The sequence below is a fragment of the Eupeodes corollae genome, chromosome 2, assembly GCF_945859685.1.
Source record: "Eupeodes corollae chromosome 2, idEupCoro1.1, whole genome shotgun sequence".
Classification (NCBI taxonomy): Eukaryota; Metazoa; Arthropoda; class Insecta; order Diptera; family Syrphidae; genus Eupeodes; species Eupeodes corollae.
The window spans coordinates 17,422,076-17,437,318 of NC_079148.1; the positions used below are offsets into that span (position 1 = coordinate 17,422,076).

General features: G+C 30.0%; 1 protein-coding gene across 2 annotated transcripts in view; it reads left to right on the forward strand.

Moving 5' to 3' along the window:
* The first annotated feature begins 7,271 nt into the window (after positions 1-7,271).
* The window catches only part of LOC129946097 (chitin deacetylase 1), a 101,919-nt gene continuing 93,947 nt past the window's right edge, over positions 7,272-15,243 (forward strand). For both annotated transcript variants that reach the window (XM_056056132.1, XM_056056133.1), the window contains exon 1: positions 7,272-7,650. In XM_056056132.1, coding sequence (XP_055912107.1) covers positions 7,581-7,650 — 70 coding nt within the window. In that variant the 5' untranslated portion in view covers positions 7,272-7,580. The remainder of the gene's footprint in view (positions 7,651-15,243) is intronic.

Consider the following 15,243-nt stretch of genomic DNA (forward strand, 5'->3'; position numbering starts at 1 on the left):
CTTTTTACATTCAACTCGTTCTAGATTTACAAGATTAAGTTCATAATTGAATAGAATAGGGGTAGTATGTCTAAAACACGACATAACTTGACATTTAGAAACATTAAGATGGAGGAAATTAGACTGACACCATTCTGTTAATCTAAGTACATCTTCAAGAAGTAAATGACAATCAGATAGACATTTAATTCCACGATACAACTTAAGGTCATCGGCAAATAAGAGACAAGGAGAATCACCCTTTAAGTAGTTATATATTGTAAAAAAGTTATTAGATTGTAAAGCTATCAATTATCAGATATGCAAACATTAAACTAATATTATGACATTTCAAATGACAGCTGAATCTGACATCTGTCAAATTATAGCTATTAGGAATTTATAAATTGCTCTTTTGTTCTTAAGAAATAGTAATAATAATCATCGTTTAGTCTTTATTTCTGTGCGAGAATAGTCAAATAAATTCTTTTAAACATTTTCAAACTAACTTAATTAAAGTTAAAAAGTTTTCTAAAGTTACTTACCCGTGCTTAACAATATTTCAGTCGATAAATAAAATAAAATAAATTAATTAAAAAATCAAGAGCTGCCTTCAGAAACAACAAAAAATCAAAAATCTCGTATGCACAGCTTAGTTTTCTGCAATAAAAAATTTAACGAATAAAAATAAGAAAAGATATGAATCTGGTTTTGGCTATTAGCCAGACAGGTTTCCAAAATACCAAAAAATAAAACAAAATACAAAATATACTTTTTTGTAAAACTTTTACTTTTGTTTCGAATCCTGTTTTCGTTTTCATTTTTGTTATTATTTGTATTGGGAAGCTATTCAATAATCACAGTTACAATACCAGATATGTCACACTAAGATAAATATTATAAAATATTCAAATCAATTCATAAGATTCAGTTATTGCTTCATATTTTTCAAGCTGGCAAAAATCAACATAACAACAAAGTATTAAAACGTAACACTTATACTATAAACACTATGGGAAGCCGGTTTCTTTTGATAAGGAAGGTCATAGAATCACTTAATGTTCAATAAAATTATGTTATTAAATTGCTTGCAAAATGTCAACGAAATCACAAAGAAATTATAGGGTACAAATAAAAAACAAAAACAAAATCATGAAAAAGGAAATAAATATCTAGTAATATTATTGATTATATACAACTTCATAAACAAACCAGTTGCAGCAAATTTATGTTTTTATTTTTGATAAAAATTCAATGTCACAATAAAAATAATAATAAACTCGTGACAAGAACAAGAAAAGTTGGTTTAAATAAGATTGTTCCTACAAACTTGTTGGATTAATAAGAAATACGAAGATAGTAAGTAGTGATTTGAAATTGTTATTTAATATTAAAAGCCTTAAACTCTTAAGGTTGCAGTTTGATAATCAATCAAACAGGAAGATATAAACTTACCTTATGTATTTAAAGAGTTATATATATATATTTTAACAGTTTAAGTAGCTTGGTCAAAGAGCGTTTTGTAGGTTAAACTTCCTATATCTATGTCAATGGTCATTGTTTTAAAAACACTAAACAATTGTTATCGAATTCTTAAGGAACACACAATATATTTTCTATTCTTGAACCTTTAAGAAACTAAATAAAGGGCTATAAAATAAAACGGACCGGCGGCCACTAGGAACTTGCTCACTTATTCAAAAAATCTGTTGAAAAGTATTTCCTTTATTTCAAGATTTAAAAACAAACTTGCAACATAAATTCGTTCTGAAAAATTTAAACGCCATTTTAATCTTAACACAAAAACTTAGTTTTTCATATTAATCGATTTAATTCCTCAAATAAAAACTTTATTTTTCATATTTTTTAATATCGTATATGTACATACAATTTTTCAATTTTATTTTAACAATATTTGTAGTACCCATGCATTTATTAAGAGGTTTTTAGTATCCGTTTTACATTTCAATTTTTAAGAAAATGATGACGCATTGTCGAAAACAGAATTTGCAATATTTTTTTAAGAATCAAAAATATTAACAATGGCATTTTTGATCATCACATAAATGGTGATTTTTAGCTATTATCCTTTTGGCAATACCAGTTTAAACAGCTGAAAAAAGTTTCTTGTTTTTTTACTATCAAACATCTTCAGCTTGGTCTATAATTTAACCATGAATCGTCTTACAAGGAATGAATCGTCTGTAAAGGAAGTTCATTGAGCGCTTCTTCCATTATATGGTCAGTTTAATCGACCCACTGAAGCGGCTATTCTTGCTATTGTGACTAAATTTTGCACCAAATGCATTGTTGGACATTAAACAACTAACACGCTTACGTAGAGTGTAAACTGAAAAAAATATCGCAGCTGTGTCGGCCAGTATTAATGATGACCATTCGCAGAAATTGACCTCTAATACTTAACAACGTGGGAAGTTTTTTGGAAGGATTTAGGTGTTATGCCTTTCAAAATACAGCTGGTGGAAGAATTGAAGCTAAATGACCTACTGCAAAGCAAAATTTTTGGTGAATGGGTCGAAGATGCTTATTTTTAGCTCACTGAGTACGTAAATGAAAAAGTAGAATTGTCGATTTTAGAATGAATATCAGCCAGAAGCATTGCAAGAGCTACCAATGCATCCAGAAAAAGTAACAATTTGGTGCGGTTTATGGGCTGGTGATGATGCCATTGGACCGTCCTTCTTCAAAGATGATGCGAATCGTAACGTAACTGTAAATGGTGAGCGCTACCGTTAGATGATAACCAACTTTTGTTTGCCCTAAATGCAAGAGCTTCACTTGTATGACATGTGGTTTCAACAAGACGGTGCCCCACATAACGCACAAAAATGGACTTGATTAAAAGGCGAGTTTGGTTAACATTTTATTTCACGTTCGGGACCGGTCATAAGGCCGCCTAGATCGTGCGATTTAACGCCTTTAGACAGTTTATTGTAGGGCATTGTTAAAACTCTATTCATGCAAGCCCACTTTAATTGACGCATTGGAAGACAACATTGAATCATTTATTCTTGAGACACCGGCCAAAATGTTGGAAAGAGTATGCCAAAATTGGACACAGCAGAGGGACCATTTGATGCATAGTCAAATTTACATGAACTAATCTTCAAACATTAAATTATATGAACCGTACTATCGATTCAAATAAAGATTTCATGCATTACAAATCAGAAATTGTATGTGTTTTTTTCAACTTTCCTACAGCTTTTAAAAAATCATGACGGTTTATGAAAGAAACTTAATATAATCGATTTATTAGTATTTGAGTAAAAAAAATGGTGTTACCTTTCTGGAGCAATGTAAAAATATTGTTTTTATATTTAAAGAAGCCAAATAAAGAATACAAATTAGGGAAATAAAAAAACATAAAATGCACGACTGGGTCGCACTAACTTGCTCCTGTATGCAAAGATTCTGTTTAAAATACCTATGTACGATTTAAAAATATACCTGTTAAATAAGTTTGTCTTCAAAGATATAAAAGCCATTTGACTACTCAAAAACAGCCCGATTCATCCCAAGACACAACTCATCCTAGGGCAACTCATCCCGTAAATGAAAAATGCTTGTAAGCACTTCATTAAAACATTATTTGTGTATTCAGCTTTTTCCTTTGGATAGCTTAATTTTAGTTCAATATTAGAAGAACCAGGATGGAAAGTAAATTATCTGAAGATAAGAAAGAGGAAGAAAATGTACATATGTTTAAATTGTAAAGCGATCGCCTATTGGTTGTGTAGTTAGGTAGGTGTCTAAAACGGATAAAGAGTAGTTCATTGGCGTGCTCAGCTTTATGCAGAAAGATAGATAAAGACATGTTTATGATGATAATGAAAGAATTTTATTAGAAGTAGAAGGTACTTACTCCAATCCAATCACATTCCTTCTTTCCTACAAGGTTTCAGCGCAAACAACGAGTTATTACGTTCAGTTTATTTTATTTACAACAAATTGCTATTCATGTGTTAACAGTCAGGCTCTTATGCGTTTTGGATTTAAGTTATGAAGTTACACGTAAGCAATAGTTGAAGAGGTTGTACGTAACACCAATACAGGTATAATGTGTAAACATACGTTGGAAAAGTGATTCTAATAGAAAATACATTTCCTCCTGGATATGTACAGAATAACGGTTTTATAAGCGGTAGCTTTGCAGAGCAATACAAAAATATTTGTTTCTTATTAAAAGAAGCCAAGTTAAAAAACAAAATTTTAGATAAAATTTTAAAAAAATCTATCGGTTTGCTTGTGAGAAAATTCGAATTTTCGTTTTTTGACCAAAAAATTTGTATCGGGGCCGCTGTTAGTTTTGACCTTTAAAAAAATGAAAAAAATACCTAACGCGAATTTCTTTAAAACCTTAACATCCAAGTTTTAACTCAATCGACCCAAATGGCTGTAGGAGCGTGGACAAACAGACAAAACAGACCGGATGGAATCGCGGGACCCACTGTTTTACAGATAATAACATCGATTGATGAAGAAAGAACTTTTGTGTTTTTTATTATGACGATTCGAAAAACAGTGTTAAAATGTTGGTTGACCTCAAATGTCTGACAAAAAATATCGACTTCTATTAAATTGTAAGTTATATAATTTGCCGTTCGACTACTCTACCATCGTAATATCATGTTTGATTAAAATCTCGAGTTAAAAATTTTGCACGAATGTAAATCTTGTCACATAGGTCCTATATGTCGCAAGTAAAAATATGTCGGTAGGAATGTTCTTGAGAAAATTCTTATTTTCGATTTTTGGCCAAACATTTTTTCAAAACCTTAATTTAAAAATTTGAAGTCAATCGACCCAATGCTTTGGATTGTAGAATCCAAGACAGACGGCATTAGGGACCCACTTTTTTGAACCTCTCAACTATAGCAATGTCATGTTTGATTAGAATCTTGAGTTCGAATTTTGGAACGAATGCAAAATTCGCCACATAGTTTCATAATACTTAAAGGAACAGTTTACAGTTTTAAGGTTTTAAACATTCAACATTTAAAAGATTTTTATCAACATATTAATATACTCGTAGCACTACTGTGGTGTGAGATAAAATTAAAGTTATTAACTTGCTTTCTCGAAAACCACTGTCCATTGAATTTTTTAAAATTACAACAAGTTAACAACAATATTTAGCATTTGATAACACAAGTTTGATTTTTATACCTGCTGGTTTTTTTAAAGGAAATTAAAGTCAAAAACCGATTTTTATCAATTTGCTGAGTGCATTTGTTTCTTAAAAAAATAGATTAGATTTTCTTAGTAAATTATATAAAGCTGCATAAAATGAAATAATTTTTAAGTCAATATATTTATTTATTCCCGAGATATTCGAATCGAGCAATATTTGTTTGCCTATTATTTTCTGAAGATTTTTATTTAAAAAAAAACTGAAAGGTGGATTTTTTTTAATTTACTTAATATCGAAAATAATATTTTAAAATATGAAATTAGTTTAAATTTTTGACAATTTTCAACAACTGTAGGTAGTGCTTTTTTAGAATTTTAAGTTCTTAATTTATTTTGCAACATTTTACTAATTTGGTATTACGCAAATTATATAACTTACAATTTAATAAAAAACGATAGCATTATTGTTATTGTCAGATATTTGAGGTCAACCAACATTTTCACATCGTTTTTCGAATCGTTATAATGCAAAAACACAAAAATTCTTTCCTTATCTATCGATGATATTATCTGTAAAACAAAATGTATGAAGTCGATGGAAACACTGTAAAAGGACTACTATAGTACGGAAATTTGATTTTGATTCTAGGAAACTTGAAAGAAAATATCAAAATCTTACGTTCGACTAATCGGACCTATTACAATATCCGTGAAAGGAACATTGCTGCCAACTTCCCATTGGAACCATTAAAATGACTTTTGCTTACAATAATTCAAAGCTAAAATAATTTTTTTCCAAAAATGTCTATTCTAAATATTTTACAATAATCTTCTGTTTTAAAGGCCATTCTTATCGACTGAATCTAAGAAGTAATAAACTTGAATTAAATTTTAGAATTTATTTACTCAGAACATAGAGGCACTTCAGTGATTAAAATTCATCCAGAATGTCCTCCAATAACCTTTTTCGTTAACTAGTTGAGAGACAAAATTGTGCATAGCATACAAACTAGAAACCTTACCAACTTACTTATATTGTATAAATTCAGAAGACAAAACGCTGACTGCATAAATATAGAGCGTAGAATATGCTTTAAAAATGCACAAATAAGAAAAAAAAAAACAAAACTATCTAACTCACATTTTTCTAGAATTGGGATGAATTATTCAACACGAGCTGTGGTGGCTATAGTTGAGATTTAAAACCATGATCGTGCTCTTACTTCTTTATCACCGCCATTTAATCGACTTCTTTAAAGGTCGGTGTTAAAAAAGGTTTATCCTTACCAACTTACTTATATTTTGACTTATTTCCAGGTCGGTGGTTGAACGGGTTTTTTTTCCGTTTTTACTTAAAAAATCATACAAAAATCCATAAAAGTCCCCCTTTTTTTGTGAAATATTTTTCTGTCTACGGTCCTTTTATAAAGTTCGTACCTCTGAATATGAATAATAAGAGATGTACTGCAAATACATTATATACTATGTTTATAAAGAGTGTAAAAATAGAAATAAAAAATGTATATAGTCGTGGTAACCCCCTCTTCCACAGTAACAATTCAAAATGGAAAAAATAACCGAGTTCTTGATTTTTTTTGTTGGTTCGTTGATTTATGTCTCCACAAAAATAGTGACGACGACATATCAATGTAACTCCATAATCAATGCTCTTGGCCATATCCCAAGTTACCACAAGAAAAATACAAAAAGATGAAATAAGTAAAAAAATTAACAACAATGATCATGAATTGAAGGTAAGGCCCAAATCACCAACGATTTTCCAGAACCACACCGGTAATATGCCACCGTCATCGTCATCGTTGCCGTTGTTGTCGTTGTCGAACTTCTACGTCGACGTTGTCAATCCACCATGCCGCCACCGCCAAACATAGCAACATCACCACCAACAGCATAACGATGAGCGGGATGTGTGGTGGGGCAAAAGTTGAAAACCCCTAGACAACCAACCTGTTCCAAACCAGTACCCGATTTTCAATCCAAGAAAAAATTATGTACGCGAAGAGGTGGAGATTCCAATAAGTTTTATGTGTTTTTTGTATTATTTGTACTAAATTAAGCCGAGCTGAGCTGAGCTCAGTTAAGCTAAGGCTACCTTCTTGCAGTTTCTCTGACCAACTTGGAGTTCAGTTGACGGTTTGATTTCGTATCGCTACCAACGGAATCGAAGAAGGTGTCTCTAGGTGTCTCTCGATATTTCGATATCGTGTGTCGTGGTTAAACAAAAATAAAAATACAAAAAAAAAACGAGAGTGCTCTGTGTGCTGTGTTTGTAATCGATCGCACATTCCTGTGTGACATTTGTATCTACAAGATACAAAATCAAGAAAAAAGATACATCAAATTCCTCCTCCCCTTTCCGCACCGTGTGCCTGTGATTCGTTGCAGATAAAATAACACTAGATTTTTGTCATAATTTTGCAAGCAAAATGGTGCGTTTATCTGTTGGATTAGCTTTCTTAGCATTAAATATTTTCTGCATCAGTGTAACTGTAAATGGTAAGTTTTTGGACTTTCATTTTTTTTTCTTTCTTCCTGTTTTTTTTTCTCTCCTTTTTGTATGTGTGGCAAAATTTATTACATTTTTGTACTGCAAAACTTAATCGAGAACACAATTTGATCAAAGTTCAGTCAAATTTGGTTTTGAGATCGATTCAGATTACGCAAGATTTTAGATTTATATATTTGCATATTTTATACAAAAAATTATCATTTCTTCGAAATTGAATATAAATTAGATTATTTTGTATTTTTTTCTTTAATAAATATCTTTACTTACATAAAATGTGATATGTGAGTTTTAAAATATAAAAAGAAAGTCAAGATAAAACCTTCACTTGGTTTTATTTGTATCTTCTTTTTTCTTTAAATTTGATGTGAAAATATCTTGCACTAAAAAAAAAATATACTGCATCGTGTGTAATGCAGCGCTCCTGCTGCTGCGTTGCGTTGCATAAACAAATAATTGATTTTTTGCCATTCGGTCTCTGCGTGATGCACTGCACCTTTTTTGTAAAATATACAAAAAAAAACAGACAACTTATGTCTTTACATCTGCGTATGGATATGTTTTTGCAGAATGAGTGTATCTTAAGAAATTATCATCCAGCAGCGGCAAGGCGACTTCGCACGCTGTGCTAAAGCTTGATGGCTGATGGTAGGCCGGGGCTGTGCGTCGACATACATGTTTACCAATTTCACCGGATCAACTTGATCAGTGCACCTTTTTAATGCATCTTCTTCATTTTTTAGGTAGATATAAGTTTTATATTTAAAAATTGTGTAGGAATACATAATGATATGTATGTTTTTTCTTGTAAAGGCTCTTTTTAAGTTACAAAAGAGTAAACATTTTTTTTTCTTAAAATGTAGGTCGATCGTGTTTTATTGACTTTAAACAACAAATGTATTAATCGCAATTTTACAGTCGAAATCGTGTGTCTGTTATTTGTTTTAAATATAAAATTAAATCATATCGCTTTTTTATCTTTATAGTTTAGTTTATGCATTTTGATCAAAATAAATACATAAAACTAGTGAAGTCATTTCATTCTTTAGTCTATGCATCCATGTCAAGGTGCAATATTCCTCAATCTTTCAGTTGAATCAACTTACTTAAAATCAAGAACATAAAATATCTATAAAGACGGATTCACATTTTTGCTACACCCATCTTGAATTTAACAGGACTGGTTTGCTCCATTGCAAAAATGTTGTGTTCTCTTGAAGACAACTTTATTGATTTTAATATAATTTGGTAAATAATATGAATTATATTCAAGAGTTTCAAAAAGCGTTGGATTTTGTTTTAAACAATTTATAAAATTATAGTTGAGGGCATTCATTTTTGAACAAACTTTTTGTTTGATATTTTTAGATGTATTTTCTTACAATTTGGATCACGAGAATTTCTTTTAAACAAAATATAATGTTACTGAATACCCCATACAATATTAATGAATTAAAATGGCTCATAAGGTCAACGAAAACTAAAATCAATAATAATATTTACAATAAATTGAACAAAAACAACAATTTTTTTAGTTGAAAAAATTATTATATAAAATTCTCCTGTCACAATGTTAGTTGCCATACTCCTCCAAAACGGCTTAACCAATTTCAATGAAACTTTGCATTTCGGCAGGACAACGTTGATTCTTTTTTTTTGTATGCACCAGGTGGAACTGGGAAACAATTCCTTATTTTGCTAATTCTTGAAAAAATAGAATCAATTAATGGTATCGCAATGTCTGTTGTATCTTCTGGCATTGTGGTAACTTTTTTGGATGGAGGCAGAACAGCTCATTCAGTATTTAAACTGCCACTAAATATTCAAAATAAAACAGACGCGGTGTGCAATATTGAAAAACAATCATCCATGGCCACAGTGCTGAAACAATGTAAAACTATCATTTTGGATGAATGCAATATGGCACCCAAATATTCGCTTGAGGCGTTGAACAGGACATTGAAAGATATAAAAAACAACGACTAACTATTTGGCGGTACTCTTTTCAGTTGATTTTAGACCAACATTTCCCGTCGCTTCAAGTAAATCATCGCCACTGTGGTGTAATGTTGAAAAAGTACAAATGAAAGTTCAAGATCCATCAGCTGAAACATTCTCAAAGGAACTGTAAGATATAGGCGACGGAAAAGTTACTACAGATGAAACTGGATTCATAAAATTACCGGTCGATTTCAAGATTATTGATTTACAACACGCTCTCATTGACCATATGTTTTCCGATGTACTCAGACAATGTACAAATCATGAGTGGCGGGCAGAAAAAGCAATTTAAGCAGCAAAAAATGTATATGTCAACGAATCAAATCTTAAGAAGCAGCATTTGTTAACACGGCTGTGCAACGTCACGGTATTAGTTATTTAAAATTTGGTGAAAAATGTTTTGAAAGCCATAATTCTAAATGGAAAATTCCGAGGTGAAAATATATTATTAACGCGAATCCCTATTTTACCCACAGATGAGCCAATTCAATTCAAACGCTTTCAATTTCCCATTAGGCATTAGCAATGACTACCAATAAGTCTCAAGGCCAAACAATGAATGTCTGCGGTTTAGATTTAAACCCTTCATGTTTTGCACAAGACAGGGAAAGGTCATATCACAAAAAATATTGTACACTCTGTTGCATTAAGGGATTAATATTGTTTTTTTGTAGTATTGTCATAACTAGAGATATGTTTATAATTTTAAAGAATTAATTTAAATAGATTTAAAAAAAATTGTTTAATGACTTGTTCGTTTAATATTTTGTCACCGTTTACAGTGCTCTTCACATCTTCTACTTATATACCACATCCTTACACACTAACAATAAGACATTTATTTGTAGTAAAATATTCTCTAGAAATTGTTTATATGACAAAACAACGTGTGTCGGGTCAGCTAGTGATCAAAAAAAGAAATGAAGCATTTCCCTCTATTTCTGAAAAATAATAAAGTTGTACCGTCAAAGTTCGGAATTATTATGTATATTGGAACACAACAGGGTATTGGATCATTTGATAGACTAATTGAATTTTAAACGATTTGGATGATTAGCACCAATTTAGACTTATAATATCTGGCGAAATGAAAATTACCGACAGGAAATATGTAGAAAATTAAATAAACCACATCTTTTAGATGCCGTTTATGTTTACGTTAGATTTTGACAATGGTGTTTGAATATTCTTTACAATTTTGTTCCAAATTGTATGACGATTGGGTTTGTACCAAATTGTAACGATTTCCTAGTTACAAACTAGTCATGGGTGCATTAAAATAAGATGAAATGAAATAACTTTGAAAAAAATACCAAATTTCAAAAATCGTCTTAATTTCACTTTACAAAAGTGGTATAACACTGTAATACCAAATTTGTACGATATATGTATTTATGTATGATTTTGGGGTTTGAACAGGGGGATATGTTGAAAGCCCCTAGCTTGATGACACTTATGGATTTCCCATAGGAAAAGATTGTAATCGGTCGGATTTGTCGAATTGAAAATTTTGACATTTCTCGACGTTTCAAAGTTCCTAGAGTGAAAATAAAAGATTTTAAGAGTGATGTCTGTGCGTGCGTGTGTACGAATGTACGTTCGTACTTCCGTTAGTCTGTTCCTCCTTACGTTCACGACGTTTTTTTTGCTGTCCATAGCTCAAGAACCAGAAGAGATATCGACTTTTTTATACAGATAATAACGCAAAAAGATGCAGAAAGGGCTCTCAAGAAAATTGCTTGGGTGTTTTTTTACCATAGCAGTTTAAAAAAATGGATAAAGTTTTGGCTAACCCTTAGTATAATATATTGTAACGTGATTTCAAAGAAGTATTTTTTTTTTTTTTTGAAAAAAATCCATTTAACGGTTTTTTTATAAATCAAAAAACCGAAAAAAAAATGTGTCACCTCCAAAATTTTAAGACTAAAATATGATTTCATCTCCAAAACAATTTTGTGCACCGAAGAATAATATTTTTGACCACTCATACGATTTTGAGAAAAATCGAATTGACAGTTTTTTTTGTTATAAAAAATAAAAATCTAAGAAAACATTACTCAAAGTTGGTAAAAATTGAATATCGATTCAAATATCTTTTCAAAAACTTGAAATTTAGGATTCAAATTTATTTTATCTTATAATAAATAAATAAAAATAAAAAACTAAAAAAAAATTATTAAAAGTTAGTCAAAATTTATTTTCGACTCAAATATCTTTTCAAAAATTTAAAATATTGGCTTGAAACTAATTTTATCTTATAAGAAATATTGTTTTCAACATTCGATAAAATTGTGAAAAAAATCGAATTGACAGTTTTTTAACAAAAAAAAAAAAAACAATACTAAAACTTGGTAAAAATTTAATTTCGACTCAAATAGCTTTTCAAAATTTAAAAATATTGGCTTCAAACTTATTTTATTTCACAGAAAATATTGTTTTCGATATTCAGTAATTTTATATAAAAATTTAATAGTCCGTTTTTTTCATAAAAAATAAAATCTACAGTACGCAAATTTGGTAAAAATTGATACGAGTACATATAGAAAAACTTTTAAGCAAGACAAATAGACAGACGGGATGAGAGGTATCAGTGTGCCTCTTATTTATATTTGAAAATAACTTCGTTTTTTTCCTTTTTTTTTAACTAAGACAAAGTTGGTCATATTTCTGAAAGAAAACTGTCCTTATTTCAATATTCCTTTTTAGATTAGCTTTTTAAATTTATCTCAAATTGAAGGGAACTAGGGAAATCCTTAAGAAGTATTTTACTCAAAAAACTTGTTTTCAAAAACTAAAAACTATTTTTATTAGCTTGTTGTTTTTTTTTAAATTTCAAACTGATTAAAAAACTGATAGTTTTAAATTTTGTACACTTTTGTTTTACTCTTAGTAAAATTTGTATGATCACAATTTTTTTTAAACATTTTCAAAATATGCAAATTAAATAAAAGTATTTCACAATTTTTTTGCCAAATAAAACGGAGGAACGATAAAAATTGTATTTATGAGTCTAAAACATCTTAATTTAAGATAATCTTTGAAATAAATGTCAAACAAAAAATTATTAAAATAGTTGACCAATATTTTTTTCTTTTTCGTAAAATAACAAAATTTTGTTAATTTTAAGAAATCTACTTAACAAACTAAAAACAATACAAAATATTAGTTTACTTGAAATACATTTTGAAATTTGGAAGTACTTACAATGCTAATACTGCTAGTATCATACCAAATAACAGCTTCAAATGATAATTCGTTTTAAGTCGTTTGCAATTCCCATGTTTTCCAGAATTATTTGTTTATTATGAGTGGAATATTGTATTTTTTAAATATTAATTTAAATTCGTTAAACTTAATATAAAATACATACTAAAGTTATGCATATTCTCATGTTTATGTATTTCTCTCCGTAATAACCAATATCTTTACGTATATCTAATTAATTGCAATTAATATTTCCTTATCTATCTATTTCCTTATTTATCTATTTAATTTAACCAAATTAACAAAAAGCATTCATAGTTTTTGGACAACTTTTGAAATATTTGAAAAATACGTAAGGTTATATCTCAAAAATAATCAAAACAAAAACTAAGATAGAATATTTAGTATTAACGACAAAATAATATTTTTGCAAAATAGAGTATCTATGCATAGTTATAAAAATATATTTCACACTGTTTTTTTTTTTTATTGAAATTCAAACATAAATACGATTCAAATTCCAATATCTAAATATGAACGTTTTTATTTTTTTGCATTTATTCTTTTTATTTTATTTTATCGATATTTTATTCACTGCTGCGTTCAACATTTCAGTAAATTTGTTTTCTGTTTTTAAAATATGACAATGCAAAAAAATATTAAATCCATTTCGAATGGCAATCGAAGAAATATTGAAATATATCTACAATCCTTATACATACATACATATGTACATTCACAAAAACAGCATAGTCATTGACAAAAAAGGAAAATTAAATTTAACAGATATACGACAAAAATAAATTTTAAATAAATAAATATTTTTGTTGTTGTTGTTGGTATTTATTCCAAAAAATAAAGCTTTCATAGACATGTGCATGAAGTTATATACATGTTTTTTATGAACATTCACATGTTCCTAGGCTCATACACATGAGTGTATTTTAGGTACATTATACACATTTAATGGCCTAGCACCCTTTTTGGCCAAAAAAATAAAATATATACCGACATTTTGCAGGTTTTTTTTATTTCTTTATTTATATCTTTGTAAATATTTCCTTGTGAAAAATAAAAACAAAACAAAACTTTTTCAATGAATAATGACAGAATAAGGACATTTTTTTTTATTTTTTTGGTGAGATACACTGAACTCACTGAAAATAATGGCCAAAAAAGATATCGAATAGTAAAGGTTTTTCGGAGTGACCATATTTTCAAAACTCAACACACAAAATATTATCAAGTTACACTCTATTTTGTTATTGTGCAATTCTCTAACTTCATCGTTATAATCAATTAGATTGGAGTTCGAAATGATTTGCACCCTTAATTGTTTAGTAGTTATGAATTAAAAAAAATAAGGGACCTACTTTAGCTACCCTTAGGTACACCATGTTAATTGAAAAAAAATCAGTATCTATACTATAAACAAAATTGTTAGCTTACTTACTTACTTAAATTGGCGTAACAGTCTAATATGGACCTCGGGCTCATCCAAAATGCTTCTCCAGTCCTATTTATCCTTAGCAAGATGTCTTCAGTTTCGAACGCCAAGTTGATTGAGTTCCTCTACTTAAACACCCGGTCTTCTTCTACTGTACGGTTCCTCTAGATTTAATTCAAGGACTTTCCAGCCTGGATCGATGATGTTCATTTGCTCTTAGTGACCCAGTCTGAATGACTTTAATTCCTTTGGTGCTGTACAGCCCGTAGAGTTCGTCGTTGTTATTCCCCATTTGATTTTAGCGCTGGTGTCGTCATTTACTACTTTAAAACGGTAACGTTTTGTCCAAGACGTCTCGTGTAATATCCTTTCTTGATGACAGCACATACTTGACACTGCCCTCATTGATCACCAAGCTTATCTTCTCCGCTACCGTTCCAATGCTCAAAAACGTGGCACTGACATTATGCTTTGATCTGTCAACAAAAACCCAGTTAAAGAAAAAACTCCTATGGGAACCGTTTGGCAATATGAAAAAGCCAATTGGGACGGTCTCAATGAATTCTTCAGGAACTTTAACTCATCACTATGCTTCCTCGATAGTGACGTGGATTCCAGCGCAGAAATGGTAAAAACTTCAATTCTTTGTGGAATGAGAAATTTTTTCCCGAATAGGGTGAAATCTATCAAACCCAAAGAGAACTCATGGTTTGATTCGAGCTGTAAAGAGGGTATTAGGTTCAGAGATGTAAGTTTCCGTTGTTATAAAGCCAACCCGACTGAAGAAAATTGGAATAAGTTTAAATAAGCTAGAAAGACCTGTAATGGTCATATTCGACCATTATTAAGGTAGTAAAAATTTCTGGTCATTTGTAAAAAACGTACGAAACACCACGTCATCCTCGGTTCCAACGCTCGTCCACAATGACAC